Source organism: Uloborus diversus, chromosome 2 (genome assembly GCF_026930045.1).
Source record: "Uloborus diversus isolate 005 chromosome 2, Udiv.v.3.1, whole genome shotgun sequence".
Lineage (NCBI taxonomy): Eukaryota > Metazoa > Arthropoda > Arachnida > Araneae > Uloboridae > Uloborus > Uloborus diversus.
In genome coordinates, this window is record NC_072732.1 from 212,905,493 (window position 1) to 212,922,298 (window position 16,806).

The following is a 16,806-nucleotide window of genomic DNA, read 5'->3' on the forward strand; positions in this document are numbered from 1 at the left end:
ATTTCTACCGTCACTTCCGATGGTACGGTACCGTTGCTAATAAATAACTTGTCCCACAAAACCCTTCATTTGAATAAGGGAATGAAAATTGCTCAAATTGAACCGGAAATCGATGTTCAGACGGAGGAAAATATTACGGACAAGCGAAGAAGGGAACTAAAAATAGAGGATTTTGATTTAACTAATGTTCCTTTAGAGGTGAAAAAAAAAACTAACTGACTTGATATTCGAATACGCGGATATTTTTAGTACTTCACTGAAGACAATCGGCAAATGTACGCTGGAGGCTCCGCCTATAGAAATAACTGATCCCACTCCAATACAATGCCGACCATTCCCAGTTCCAGTCGCTTTACGTGATACTTTGAAAAAACAAATTAAAGAGTTAGAAGACGCGAAAATATTGGAGAAATCAAAAAGTAGATTTTCGTTTCCACTAATTTTAGTTAAGAAAAAAGAGCAAGGCGAGTATCGTTTAGTCATTGACTACCGGAAACTAAACCAAATTACGGTTTCCTCCACATATAGATTGCCTTTAATATCGGATATTCTCAATTCTCTTCGCGGAGCAAACTTTTACAGTACATTAGACGCTAATTCATCCTTTCACCAAATTAAATTGCGTGATGAAGATAAGCATCTAACAGCATTCTCGAGTCCGTATGGAAACTTTCAGTATAAATATCTTTCATTTGGAATGAAAAATTCTCCTCAAATTTGGCAAGAGATAGCAGATAAGGTGCTAAATGGTTTGCAAGAGGAAAACATTTCAGTCTACATTGATGATATCATAGTACCCGCTAGTACAATTTCAGATTCTTTGCGAAAACTAGAGTTGGTCTTTGAACGTTTCCGTCAATACGGTCTTACCCTAAATCCAAAGAAATGCAAATTTCTTCAACCTAGCATACGATATCTAGGCCATGTAGTTGATAAGGACATCATAAAACCTCTCCCCCAAAATATCGAATCGATTAAGCATTTTCCAATACCAAATACAGTACGAAAACTGCGACGCTTTCTTGGATTAGCGAATTACTATCGTGATTTTATTCACAACTTTTCTGAAATTGTTGTTCCTTTAACGGATCTCACGAAATCAACACGGAAGTTTAAATGGACTTTTGAGGCACAAATCGCGTTTGACAAAATTAGAGAAAAACTCTTATCGGATGTTATGTTGGCACACCCCAATTTTGACGCCTTATTTTACTTAAACACCGATGCTTCGGCTACAGCCGTCGGCGCGTCTTTACTGCAAAAAGATGACAAAGGTATATTGCGACCGATTAGTTACTTCTCGCATAAACTTAAACCTCACGAGAAAAAATGGCCCGCTATACAACTCGAAGCTTACGCAATTCTACTCGCTATTCGACATTATAAAATGTATCTGTTTGGAAGGAAATTTAAAATTATTTCCGATTGTAAATCTTTGAATTATCTAGTTAAGTTGGAGTCGCCGGCAAATCGTCTTTCTCGTTGGCTTCTTGAATTGTCGAATTATGATTTTGACTTTGAGTATATTAAGGGATCCGAGAATTTCTTGGGAGACCTTCTCTCAAGGGATATCACAGAATCAATTAATGTAGTTAAAGTTGATGTACCAGATTTGGAAACAATTAAACAGGAGCAGAGGAATGACCCCTCCTTAAGAAATATAATTGATTACTTAGAAGATAAAACATCTGATTGTAAGGTCCAAACTGATAATTATTTTATGGATGATGGAATTCTAAAACATTTATCACCTCGGAGTAAACACGCAGTTCGCGATGACCTTCTTGAACAAATAGTTATTCCAAAAAAACTCATTCCGTACATTTTGGAAGGTTCTGAAACAGTGCATTTCGCATTTTCAAAAAATTATCGTTCGTTAAAAGAAAAGTATTTTTGGAAAAACATGTTCCGTGACATAAAGAATTTTTCTACAAGCTGCAAGTTATGCATTGAACGAAAAGGTTTTAGGCTAACAAAGTCACCTATACAAAATTTCACGATTCCATCACAACCGATGGCTCGTATAAGTTGCGATATTCTTGGTCCGCTTCCGCTGTCCGAGCAAGGAAACAAATATGTACTTACGGTAATTGATCATTTTTCTAAGTACTCTATCCTTTTTGCCCTCAAAGATATTAGAGCTGAAACTATAGCTCCAAAACTTATGGAGGTTATTGTTACTTTTGGTGTACCACAAGCTATATTATCCGATCTTGGGTCAAATTTCCAAAGTAAATTATTTACAGAATTAGCAAAAAAATTGCAAATTAATAAACTTAAAACGACGCCATTCCACCCGCAAACTAATGGCCAGAGTGAATCTATCAACTTGCCCCTGAAAGCAAGCTTAACATGTCTCGCAGACAAAGTTAGCAACTGGGATACATATCTGAGTTACTACAATTTCATCTATAACAACTCATACCACGATACGACCCACGAGAAACCGTCATTTTTGATGTTCAATCGCGACATTAACCTGCCTTTCCACCAACTAGAGCAGTCACCAAACATGCATTATTTTCCTTGCGATAATTACATTCAAGAAAATCTAGCGAAAATGCGATACGTATATCGTAATGAGTATAAAAACTTGGAAGATTACGCGGAAAAACAAGCTCAGGTTAGAAGTCGCATTGCAGTATCTAAATCCTTTGTGCCAGGTCAAAATGTATATTTACATACCCCAGCAGCAACCCAGAAAACCGGTCGGGCGTTAGCAAAAAAATTTACAGGTCCTTACAGAGTGGTTGAAAAACATTCCGATTTAAATTACTCCATTCTGGATCCTAAGAAACCCTATGCGAAGCCAACTCGTGTTCACGTCGATCGCATGTTTGCTTTCGTCGAAAGAAGGCCAGACCTTCAATTACCAATAGAGAAAGACAAATCATTACAAACTACCCACTCCCAATCGCAAAGTTCGCCCGGAAATCCGAATCGAGAAGCGCATCATCCTACTTTCTATTCTGAAACCGAAAGCGATACTGAAGATTGCGTCTTGTTTACTTATCCTCAGCCTATCATCCAACCGCACCCTGTGCAACCCGCCGCAACCCAAAGTGATAACAGCCTAATTCCGCAAAAACTTACTTCTCCCGATAGTGGAACAGGAGAATCAAGCACTTCGGAGACCGCTCGGATAGAAAAGAGTGAAATCGTCGATAATTCAACAAGTTTGAATTCGGAAACAGAACCCCGTTATCCACTGCGCTCCCGTTTAAACAGAAACGTCGCGAATCAAACAACCAGCGCTCCTAATGCATCCATTTCAAATAGAATACTTAATTGGGCAATGAATACTTCCCCAAACTCTGATAAGGGGTTGATAGATAAAGTGGCAGATGCTCTGTCTAATTCTTTAGCTGCGAATCTTGGAAACAATACTGTTCAACAAATTAATAATATTGTATACAAACCGCAGAAAACTCGAATTTTCGTAAATAGCAGTTTGTCTGTTTAATTCACTACCCATTGCTCAAATATTAGATTTCCTGTACATCGTATCATCATTTCACTAGTAGCAGTTTAGTTTACTTCTTTTGTGTGTATTTTTTTTTCTCTCTCTCTCCCGTCTTATCTCGTACCGAGCAAGGTGAGTCGACCGCCTTGTACTGTACGTTATCCAGCCTGAGCTTTAATTCTGGTGGGTCGCGCGGGCGCGCTTATCTCTTCTTTGGCACAGTTCTTGATAACACATAGTAAAGAGAGAGAGGGAGGAAAAAACTTTTTTTTTTTCATGAACTAATCAAAACAGTTTCTCGACTAAACTAAACCTGAGAAAAAAAAAATAGAGAATGAATTTTGTTTGTGTTTTTTTTTATATTGGGAAAAAAAAATGAGTAGCTAAATTAATGAGATAAGGAAGAGAAAAAAAAAAAAGCCTTAAGAGATCTCAATGGATGAGCTTCACTTACAGCAATGCTTTTTGAATGATAATGAGATAGCTTTTCGGCCAAGATGCGCCATTCTTTCCAAATCGCGGATCAGACTAGGAAGTTGCGCTTGGCGCTTTTTAGCGTCGATACACATATAGAAATATATATATGTATATTAACAGTTTTTTTTATAAGCATCTTAGTTGGCAAAAATGAATTATGAGGAAAATTAATATCTCAGAAGAGAAAAAAAAAAAACTTATGTCCTTCTTTTTTTCGATGGAGACACTCCCCGTATCTTTCTTTCCGCAGAATTCCTACTACTATGGATTCTAGTCCTCACCGTCGCCGATGCCGTTCGCATTTGCAGCAGACCCCCTGGACAAGCAGCCCTGGTCTGCAGAAATGCCACGTCCGCAGAACTAGCAGATATCGATCTGCCTCAAGATGCATGCACTGCTCACCGCTGCAGAAGGTGCACCGTGGTCAAAAGAACATTACTGTACACCGAGGGGAGCCTCAGCCAGCCGTCACAGTTTTTCGACCGGCCCACGGAAACAAAGGGCAACTTAACAGTTTTCAGATGCGCCGCCACATCGGAAGGGAACGATGAAACCTGTGATTGTGCTACAAACTGCACCGGCACAACATAATTCTGCGCAGTTTATCCGGCATGTGACGCATCTGCGTCATGTAAATGCAACATCGAAACAGTTAACTACGCATTTTCCCACCTATCTCCTAAACGGTACCAAGAAAATCTGATCCTTGTAACTTTTGACTCATGCCTTTTCCACAAGCCCACTTTTTCGCCCAGACACCTATTAGAATTTGAAAGTGCAACATTTAGTAATCACAACCTATCCATACATTACAATGATCCCATTGTCACGGTTCCAGGACCTGGGAAACTACTTGTCCGTATTTCAGGAAATGAACTGATAGTTAATATTAAAGATGACTTTAATATAATCCTACCACCTGAGTTTGTTTCCTATAAAACTAAGCTAACAATAATTTTTATTTCCGAAACCGGAAAAGCAGTAAGCGGAGAAGTCCTGCTCGAGGGCAAAACCATTTGCCGCTCTACGAACTGTTTTTTTTGTAGAGAATTCTTTTTTCAAGTACAGTGCTGGCCATCATATCTAGCATACACCCTGTACATTGGGCTGCTATTTTTAGGTCTTGTAGCCTTACTCCTGTTACGATATGCCGTCCGAGGACTTGTATCTCTTTTAAAACTTTTTGCTGCAATTTTTATTTTTATATTCAAATTCATTAGGGCGATTTTTAGAATTTGCCTATTATGTGGTGCTCTTATTGGCTCAAAATTTCACGAACACTTTCATACCTTATATGCACATTTGGAGGAGCACGCCCCCGCAGCGAGACCTAACGTCTCTTTACTCGTCATCTTTTCTTTACTCGCCGTGGTTACTGCAGACTGCACCAGTCATTCGATTGTAGTTTCCAACATCGAAAACTGCAAATCCTTGGATGACCAACAACTATGCAAACTCTCTACTACAGCAGCTGTGACATTAAAATCCCTCAATTACGAAACGTGCCTTTGGTTTCAAGATAAACAAAAAAAAAAAACTTATTCAGTTTAAAAATAAAACTGATATCGGCACAGTGCTCATTTTCATCCAAGAGGGAATATTTTACATTTCCTGTCCAGGCACGAACAATTTCGCAATTAGCTTGTCCCCAAAATTATTACTGTGCATGGGGCGAACACTGTAAAGCGGGGAAAGATTTTGCCGCCTTAACAGAGGAAAGCCTTAGCTACCCTGGAGCTAACTTTTGCCATCCTTCCAGTGTTGGCAGCGGCTGTACCATTATCTCTCGAATGGGATGTCTTTTTTACCGCGTGTACTACATCCCGGACCTCCTTCATTCCTACGAGGTCCGTACCATTTCGGGACACCGCTGTTCTTACACGATTTCGGTGGAGCGATCGTTCAACAATTCAGTCGAATTATTGACTCTGCGTTCAACCGCCCACACGTCAGATGGCATTCACATGGCAGTCCAAGGGGCCTTAGACCAACCTCAACTGCACCTGAGTGAGTCTCTAGTATTTAGAGTAGGAGACACATCCGAAGCCTACCTAGTGCCAACAAGCCCACGAAATATGCCTATAGCAGGTTTGATAGGACAAGTGCAGGCAAACGTCAGTTATTCTACTGATTTCCTCACGGCTCCATCGCTCACAGAGTGCGACTTCTTTGAAACAACTCTACGTTGCCGCAATAAACCTGATTACCTGCAGGTTCTCTACACTACAAAGGATAGGGCCTTGCCAATTGCTCGTTCTATGCATCTCCTTTCAATGCAGAAAGGACAATTAACGTCCAATTTATTATCAACCGCACCCGTAATTGTGCACTTGCATTTCACGGACTACAAAATTCTCCTGCAGACTTCAGATGTGTGTCCAAAATTGTCAGACGACAAAGTAAACACAAAAGGTTGCTATCAGTGTAACATTTTAAGTGAACTGTCCATTACCGCCCACTCAACGTGCCAGAAAGGAACGGTCACTGTAGAATTTCAAATTCTTACTCTTTTTACACAGACTTTAATTTTGGAAGCTGAACCAAAGGAATTCATTATAAAGTTTCAAGCCATGGTTCAATGTTATGACGAAAAAATTTGTCTCGTATCTCATAACATGAAAACCTGTAAACTGGTTTCTTTTTGTCTTAACGAACCAAGCATTGAACTAATTAAATTTAATACCTCTTATACAACTTCAATTCTTCATGAGGATTCCTTGGGCTCAGGATTTTTTAATTTGTTTACCATGCCGACTTTAAATGGCATTTTTTTTTCAATGAAAATGCTTGGAGCATTTCTTTTAATCATTTGTCTTAGTATAACTGTGTTCTCAACTTGTTTAACGTGTTGCCGTAAATAGTGCTACTATATTATATTTATTTATTTTTAATTTTATTTATTTATTTATTTATTTTTTCTTCACTTTTTTTTTTTCTCTCAAACTTTTTTTTTCCTTTATTGGAACTTTCGGAATTTGAGAAAAGGAAAAAAAAGCAATATATTCTTGCATTTAATGAACTTACTTTTATGCATGATGTTCTGGGAACAAAAACGTGGATATTGTCCATTTTAAAGAGAAGAGAAGGGGAAGAGAAGGAAAAAAAAAAAAAACTCCCATTTCCTTTATTTTTTTTTTGCTCTCTTTTTCCCGCAGTGTTTTTTCTGTGAAGTATTGAATTCAAATACAATTTCTTTTTTTTCATTGATAGTTAATACTTCTTTTGTTTATATAGATACATATTTTATTTTATTCATTATTATTATTACTATTTTTTTTTTTAACCTTTCCCTTGGATGGAATTTGTTTGTGTGTTTTATAATTGTACAAGTTTTATTTATGTCATTATGTGCATTTTATCTTTTCACTATTCATTCCAATTGTTTCACCCATTCTGATGTACATAGCTGATGGAGTTCCGCCACCTTTTTTTTGTTTTACCTTGTGTCAACGATTGTTTTTTTTTACCTTTTTTTCCCCATGGTTATTGCGGAGATGTCACGACGCTCGTTAAGCATTTATGAAAATGGAATCATTTAACTTTAAAAAACACGTAAGGGAACTTGCACCTTTCATTCCCATTCCGGAATGTTCCCTCTATTTGGTCTTGATAAGATTAAACTCGTAACCTTCGGAAGCTCATGTAATTCACGTGCTGGGAAAGTCACGTAGAACTTTCTAATCAATTAAGGAATGTTTGGATTATATACGCGTGTAACTCGCCGCACCCTACACGTAATCAAGGCGAAGTTGAAAGTTCGGGAAAGATTGAGGTGACAAGGGTCGCTTTTCTGGGAATAAAACTCCACGTATCCAAATTAGATTCGAGATTCCATTCCAGTTTTTCAGAGAGAGAGAGAGAGACATTTTTAGAGTTAGGGATACTTGAGAGAGGAGGCTGAACTACGCTGGAGAGATGCAGCGGCTTGAAAATATGGGTGAGTAAATCTCCATCAGCTATTCCCCCTTAACTTTAAACTTTAAATTGAATTGTGAGACCAACATATGCACACTCATGTCCTGCCCTATTTGTCCAAATAAAGTATTTATTTAAAAACTATACGATCGGCCTATTTCCTTGCTAGTTCCAAAACACTAAACCTACAGATGGGGCGGCGTGACAATAGCATCTCTACTCCTCTATAAAATTTCATCCAAATCGGAGATGGTCGAGTGGAGACCCCTAGGTCACTTGACATGGAATGACTCATTCGCCTGTTTTGTTACACTATATGACCAAAAGTATTGGGACACGTTGAAAAAATTCACATTTTTAAGGATTTTTCGAGAAATAAGATCAATTGCTTCTAACTTTTGTCGATAAGAAGTATGCTCCAGCCGTCATTTTCCATTAAATTTATATCACCCATGCATTTAGGGGATCAGCAACAATTGAGGAAAACAAAAATATTTTTTGATATTTGTTCATTGTAAATAGCTGAGAATAAGCTGCAAATTTCGGAAATTAGTTACATTACTATGTACAATTATTTTACGTACTTTCAAGAAAATATAACTGATATATATGAAAATACAAGCATTTCCTTCAGAACTACGAATATTTTTTGAAGGTTTTTCGCTCATAGCACGTAAAGTTTTCCATCAAAGCTTACTAATTTTTTAGAAAACTTGACAGCACACAAGAGAAGTAGAATTTTAAAATTTAAATTTTGAAAATTGTAGGAAATAACGTACGTTTAAAGAAATTATTTCTCTGCGCATGCGCGAAAGATAGCAATTTATAACTTTCATAATCCAAACCTCAACTAGATTCTCCAACTCATAATAAAGTTCCAGTTCAATATCTTAAAAATTCAGAAAGTTATCAGAGATATAATGAGCCGAATTTGAATAGATCTTGGATAGGCGACGACTCGTTAGAGTTCGTTCGCAAGTTGGCAACATTTACTTGCAATCGCTCCGTGTGATTCATGATAAAAACAGATTCTTTGCGAACGATCCCTCATGATTCGTAGTCTGCCCAAGAGCTATTCATATTCAACTAATTAGAACGCTGATAACTTTTTGAATATTTAAGACATTGAACTAAAACATTATTATGAGTTGGAAAATCTAGTTGGGGTTTAGATAGATTATGAAAGTTATAAATTGCTATCTTTTTCGCGCATCCGCAGAGAAAAATTTATTGCTTTAAACGTTCATATTTCTTTAAATGTTCAACATTTTAACTTTAAATTTTAATATTATACTTGTCTTGTGTGTTGTCAAATTTTCTGAAAGTTTGGTAAGTTTTGATGGAAAACTTTGCACGTTATGAGCCAAAAACCTTCAAATAATATTCGTAGCTCTGAAAGAAATGCTTATATCTTCATGAATATCAGTGATATTTTCTTGAAAATACATTAAATAATTGTAAATAGTAAGGTTCCTAATTTATGAAATTTACAGTTTATTCTCTGCTATTTACGATGAACGATGATCAAAAAACATTTTTGTTTTCCTGAATTTGTTGCTGTTCCCCTAAATGCATGGGTGATATAACTTTCAATGGACAATGACAGCTAGAACATACATTTTATTTGACAAAAGTAACAAAGCAATTGGTTTTTTATATCTCGAGAAATCCTTTACAATGTGAGTTTCTTGAAGTGTTCCAAACACTTCTGGTCATATAGTGTAGGTATAAACTTTTGTCAGTTGGATTTCTTTAAAATTCAAAATTTAATAATTTTTTCCAAACTATTATTGCTTATCTGTTTTGTTCTGTTCATTTTCTAATGATACATAATGTTTATTCTTCCGCTACTGGTCAGAGAGAGAGAGAGAGAAAACTACATCATGGATTTTAGATGGATTTTTAAATAAGGATCTTTGATTTGCACTTATACAGTAAAATATGTTTTTAACAACCTAAATGCATTGTCTATATCAAAAAGCATACATTTTTTTAAGAAACATAAAACGAACTTTTAATTACTTGCTTTTGCAAATTTTAAATTTTGGGAAAAATCAATCATAACTGGAAATTTCAACCTGAAGTTTTTTTTTTGTATTTTAGATGACGTCTCGAGGTTGTTGTCACAAGGAGACGATGAGAGTGATGACAGCACTAATAAAAACAAATTGAAGACATTTTCTCCATAAAAGAAATCTTTTCATTCCAGCTGAAACTTCCTAATCACGTTTGTCTGTGTATGTGCAAAAAAGTGTCAAATGACGTACCTTTAATGGAAAAGTACCTACCTTTGCTTTCCTACTTCACAAGTTAAAATAAAACGCTTCGTCATCACTCGTTCTCAGGAACTAATGACTCATCACAAACTTTGGGTTGACTTCAGAACTTCGAACGAATTTTTCCAAGAAAGGATAAGTTGAACTGAAAGTAAACAAAAATTTCATGACTCACAAAAATGTTGTTCGTTTTAAGCGGGACTTGCTCTAGAAAGGAGTTATGCTTTCACAGGCTTAAGTTTAACGAACCAAATATTTCTGATTCCTAAATCAGGGCTCGTGATAATCGAGTTGAAATGTATTCTGAAGCGGATATCATTATAGATGTAAATAAAATAATTCATTCAAAAGTTTAAATGTTGTAAATAAAGGTTTTCGTAAATATCGTGTTTCGTTTGTATTTTTTATGACATGGTGGAAATGTGTTTTAGATTTAAAAAAAAAGAGGGTGCAGGGGGGGGGGGGCTAAGTGCGTTTACTTCAAAAATAACTGATGAACCCTGATTTTCAAGAAATGTGGTACTCAGTAGTGCTGATTGACAGCAAAAAATCTAATTTTTGAAAATTTGCTGATTTAAAAAAGAAAAAAAAATCACAAAATTGATCACAAAGTTTTTTGTAATAAAAAATAAAAGTCATATTTCCAAATGGTGGATATTGTGTTAAAAAGAAAATGATTACCTTTCTGTTAACTGAAATCACAACAAATTGTTCCAATAATTTTGAAAAATCATAATCTTTTAAAGACATTATCTTACAATAAAAACATTGCATAAAAATCGTTTGCACTGTGCTGGAGATAACGCAGTGTGAAAATCGCGTCAAAATCGCAGGTGAGAAATGGTGCTCAGTCAGCCAGCGGTTGGTTTAGCGGGCTGTATTTTGAGCCAGAAATGTTTTTTGGGCTCTGTACAATTCCAACTATTTATATTATTATCTGTCACGATCGCCCAGTACCGGGTATTTTACTTTTTACACACGTTTGCCACGGCGCTGAAATGGTGACTTCACTAGCATTCCACATCCGAAATCACTCCTTATCACATTTGAATGCTGCTTGGTGGTGTGCGGCGGTGGCATTTATTGGTCTTATACTGTATTATTTTATAACTTGTATATACTTACGCATTCACAGTTTTAGTGCATTATGTATTACTATACAACACTACTCACGACGTAGTAATCAAATGTACTTTTGTAACGGCGAACTCGTCAGCTATGTACCCATCGACTACTCTACTATCTTCTCTGCATTATGTTTTATAGCATGTTTTTTTCGAATTGTTTTGTGCTTCTGTGTCTGTTTGTCAATATGTACTGAAATTGTCTGTGATCATGTTTGTATGTGTGTGCATTGTTATATGTTGTATTTTGAAATGTATATGTTGAATGTTTAAAATAAAGCTCCGGGGGTCCTAAACTGGTTAAATCACTTAGTGATAGGTACAGTGGGCCCCCGAAGAGTGAAGTGAAGTGAAATTTTTTTTGGGAAAAACTAAATATGCCTTTAATTTACTTATCCGCATTTTAACGTATACTAAATTCAAAAACTTCTGAGACTATATAAACGTATCAAACCCCCGCTTAGACTAAAATGGACTACAAAGGGACGCGGAATTGTGCTCAATTTTTCCTTTACAGCTCAGACTAACCTATGTAAAGAGTTTAAATGCAAATGGTATCCCTCTGAATAAATTGGAATTCCAACTGTCCTAGTAGGAATTATCAGACGTCCATATTTCAACAAACTTTTCATTTCTAATAAAAAACTCAAAACTTAACTGCTCTATTTTAGTTCCTATAATAGTAACGGAAATAATGAAACGTACCGAGCTCTTTGACTTTTCTTGTTTTCCTTATGCATAAAAAACCTTGCAAATGGTTCTCCATTGAATGAAAGACTGTTTCTATTTAATGTAACTAAACCCTAATAAAAAAACGCCAACGGATATTGATACGGCAAAGCGAAAGGGGAAGTCAGTTTGCAACAGGCAGTCGAAACGATTAACAACCCTCGATACTACCCAGCGTCCAACTTTCAGTTTCACAAGTAAACCAGGACCAGATGTCAGATATTTGTTTGGAATGAGTCCTGTTTCACGTAAACTAAAATTTGCATAATTACTTGTCTAAAAGTTTAGCAGACACGTGGCAGTTAATATGCATGCATTATTGTTGGTAATTTACCTTTGTGTGTCTTTTGGGGAAGGTAAGGAACAACTTCTTGCAACTTATGATATAGCGGAATTAGGCGAAGGAAACTGCTCCCGTATCAAAGAGTAAGTATATTTTAAATATACGGGTCATTCTGCAAAAAACGCGCTTTTTTAGGTCCAGGGTGGTTAGTTTCAAAATTATTTATTTTTAAGCACTTTTTTATGAGATTTAGAAAAGTGTGACAAATTTTGAAAATGATCAATACAAATTAATGATGTTATAAAAATTTTAAATGGTTTTTTCACTGAACGGAGGGATACTTGTATGCCTCCGTTACATGTCGCAACACATTTCTTCCCATGTACTTTGTCTATTTATTTACTCAATACAAAAAAATCTCTACATAGTATAAAATGAAGTCTCCAAAAAGCGTCTGTGTGTTTGAACTCGCAAAACTCGAGAACTACCCGGCCAATTTTGCTGAAATTTTCACAATTTGTTCCTTTAAGTTCTGAGAAGGTTTGCAGACCAGTTCGAAAACAAATCGATGAATAGTTCCTTTTTTATTCCAATTTAGGCCCAATTTTCACATAAATTCCCGAATATGGGGGTAAAAAATTACTTGCACATATTAATGTTACATATCGTTATAAAGGGTAGAATTTTCCGCGTTCTACACAATTTGTTTCAGTGCTCTAACTTTATTACGGCGGGAGTCATTTGCGTTTTTTGCTCGAATTTTTTTAGGCTTAGCTGAAATTTAGGCACTACTTTCTTCATTAAATAGATCAATAAAAAGTGAAGAAATTGTCCCACAGCTTTCTTTTTGACGCCATTGGAAAAATCGACCTTTTTTACATCAGATCTAACTCGACCTATGGTCGAAAAAATGAGCTTTTATCTCGAAAGGAAAAAAGTTACAAGCCTTTTTAAATCAAGTTTAAGAAATCTCAATTCCATTCAAATTGTGAACCATTTTCTTTCGCATTTTAATTCCTTAAACTTATTTTATTCTGTGTTTCCATGGTTACGCATTTTAAATCCATCTTTCAGCATTCAATTTCTTAAAAGTATTTTTATATCTGTCGTCATTGTTCGGAAGGGAAATTTTGCATGATGTTTTTTTTTATTTATTTTTTACGTCTAATTGTTGAATATACGTCACTTGACACAATTTTTATTTTTAAAGTGGACCGGGCAAAGCCGGGCAACGCAGCTAGTATAACATATTTAATAGTGAAGGTTAAATCATTTGATGTTTTTTTAACAGGTTAAAAGAATTATGTTGTAAAATAAAAAAATGTATAGCATTCATAATCTTTTGAATCACTGTCACAGTGTTTCTTGTATCCTCCGTTCAGGGTTTAATTAAGCAATAGAAATTCCTACAGACGGCAGAACTGGCAGCTCATTACAGAGGTTTAGAATCACAAGTTAGCCATTTTCAAATCTGGGTCTTCATAGTGAAGCTAAAGAACTTAGTGTGACAGAATTTCAGCATTATTCTCTTTAAAGTCAAATAGGTTCTTAACTTTGTGTATCCTCGGTTTTTGAGTTAAAAAGAAAAGAATTGTTTGTGTACAAAAAAAAAAAGTTAAAATTGAATCACTTATTTTAAAGTAAATTCTAAATAACATGTTGTGTTAACCCTAAATCAACACAATGATCATAGCAAGGCATAAATATTTGTATCTTTCGTTTCTGTATCCTCCCTTACAGTATAGATGTAATGGAGGATATACAATCAGAAATGGAACATACAACTTTCTTTAAAAATCCATTTTAAGAAAGATGTGTACATTTTAATCAGTTCAAATCGTGTTCCTCATACAAGATGCAATGTGTATTTATATTTGAATGAAAAGTTTAAAAATAACATTTAAAATATATATTTACTATCCGTTCCCTCCGTTCACATTCAAAACTTTAACTACAAAAGAAAGTTACAAAATACAGTCAAGTCCCGACTTACGCGAGGAATGCGTTCCAAGACTCTTCGCGTAAGTCGAAATTTCGCGTTGTGGAAAACTATAAGCATACAAATCTTTTAAAGCCCCCCCCCCCATACCAAATACTTATAAACATCCCTCAAATTGCTCTAAAGCATTCCTTAACCATACACTATAGTTTCTTTCATAAAGAAATAAACTTTTACTGTATTTAAAAAATAAAAAACTGTAATTCAACATGAAATACTTTAAGATGAACAAAATGAATGACCAATGGGAATGAAAGACGTAAAATTAAAATGAATTTTAGCGTTTTTGTATATTTTTTTTATCAGAAACTTCTTTTTTCTTCCCATCTTTACAAACTTTAGATGAAGGTGACACAAAGGTGCCATTATTTTTCAACAACTTTTATATTTAGAATGAAAAAAATAAATAAATGCAAGATGCGGAGTGGTTATTTGATGCACCAGACTAGTTCGTGTGGGAACTTTGGCTGTCAGTGATGCTGAAAAGGATGCAATAACATTCACGAAATCAATTTTTAGTCGCCATTAACGAAGCTGATACTTCTTTCCAAAAATATTCGTACTGTGAGCGAAAAATTCGCGTTAGCTCCAAAATTCCTCACTCGTGTAAAATTCGCGTTATAGCCATTTCGCGTAAGTCGAATCGCGTTGTGGCGGGAGTCTACTGTAACCAATCAAGAATGATTAACTACCTGAGAGTAAAAAGGTGCCTAAAAGGAACAATATAAAGTAACTTTAAAAAAAAAGAAAATGATTTTTTTTTCATGAATTCCAACTTCATAAACCTACGTTTTTTGTATAAAGACCCGAACATTATAAAACACGACGGATATACAGAGCTGCCAACTGCTACGACAAATTCGTAGTTACTACGTATTACAGCTTTAAATCACGACGCTACAAAAACGGGTCCAAAAATTACGATTTTCTGTTTTTAGCCTAAAGTTTTTTCCCAGTAAAAGTCAGAGAAAGAAGAAAAAAGCATGAAATAAGGCTTAATGCATCTTAAAAATATCGCGAAAAACAAAAAAAAAAAATGTCAAAAATAAATAAAATAATTAAATAAATGTCGAAAAATCAAAAATTGGAAAGTAGGGTATTGAGATGGGGAAAAATGTCTGTCGGTCTGTCTGTCTGCCCCTCCCTAATAACTTTTAAATGAATAGTCCAATTCGAACAAACTTTTTTTTTGTTCGAAAGATCTCTGCGAGGACACCTCATTCCCAATATTTCACTTTTTGATTTGAACTATTTTTTGTTCAATTTTGAACAGTTCAAAAAAACTTAACATTAGCGCCTACGGGGAAATTGAAGGCAATTCTGAACTATGAGGCGAATTTGCTTCAAACAAACTTTGTAGGAAAAAGCTTTTGATAAAAAACTTGTATATAAAATATATTTTTGATTTGAGCAATTTTGCGCTCAATTTTGAACAGTTCAAATCGCTTAACATTAGCACCTACGGGGAAACTGAAAGTCAATGTAGATTCCGTGATTGAAGGCGGATTTACTTCAAACAAATTTTATTGGAAATAGCTCTTGACGCCAAACTCCAGACTCCGACTCCGAGAATTTAGGGGCACCTGACTCCGACTCCGACTCCTGTGCCCGACAATTAATCGGACTCCGACTCCCCGACTTCGACCCTGACTTCGTAGCTTTGGCAAAAATTTATACACGGAGGATAAATGACTGAGTACGATTCTCGGATATTCGATTCCGACTCCTTTATCTCAAAATGAGATTAACTCCTACTCCGACTCTGCAGCTATGGTTTTAACTGCGAAATAAATATTGTTGATATGATTTTTTTTTTATTTTCACGCTAAAGTTTTAATTTAGGTATTTAGTTTTCGGGGAATAAACTCGAAGTCATTTATGTTTCTACTTAAAGATATGCGCAGACGATGATTATTATTATACTTATTATTAATATTTTGACAATGAAAAGTATTTCTTTAAGTTGACATTTTATTAATTTTATTTATTTTGGTAAGTGCATTAATTCATTTAAAATTTTTTTTTTGGCAATAGGGGAAAAAAGAAATGATTTTTTTTTCACATGATGTATTTATTTTAATGACCTTATTAATTTTAATTACTATTTTTTCGTTTTGAAAGTTGTTAAAGTTTTTTTTAATGGAAAAAAGTGTATTAGCTGCATAGTTTAAAAGGTGCTGCTATTTTATTTGTTCGTTTTTTTTTTAAATTTAATTAATTTTTTTTTATTTTTTACGCATCTAATTTTTTTAGATGAGTGAGGAATATTTTATTCCTAGAAATTAGCTTAAAATATTTAAAAAATATGTTTGAAACAATTTGAGACTTTAGCTATTTTTGAGAATATTGATTAGGTACTAGAAAGTAGTATGGGTATATGGGAAAGTAGGCTAGTATAGTTCTAGGCAGAACTTCTTGTTCTAATTTATAACCCCAAGAAAGCAAGAAGGGGGAAAAAAAACAGCATGAAAACTAAACCGGTGAGGTCAGAAAACCAAGCTTCTACACATGTGCTGACGGTCTCTGCGCAACAAGCTTCG

At 35.2% G+C, this 16,806-nt stretch overlaps 1 protein-coding gene across 1 annotated transcript in view; it reads left to right on the forward strand.

Moving 5' to 3' along the window:
• The window catches only part of LOC129216784 (multiple epidermal growth factor-like domains protein 10), a 67,760-nt gene that overhangs the window by 30,269 nt on the left and 20,685 nt on the right, over positions 1–16,806 (forward strand). Inside the window, exons 8-9 of the mRNA XM_054851000.1 lie at positions 9,959–9,997; positions 11,773–11,809. Coding sequence (XP_054706975.1) covers positions 9,959–9,997; positions 11,773–11,809 — 76 coding nt within the window. The remainder of the gene's footprint in view (positions 1–9,958; positions 9,998–11,772; positions 11,810–16,806) is intronic.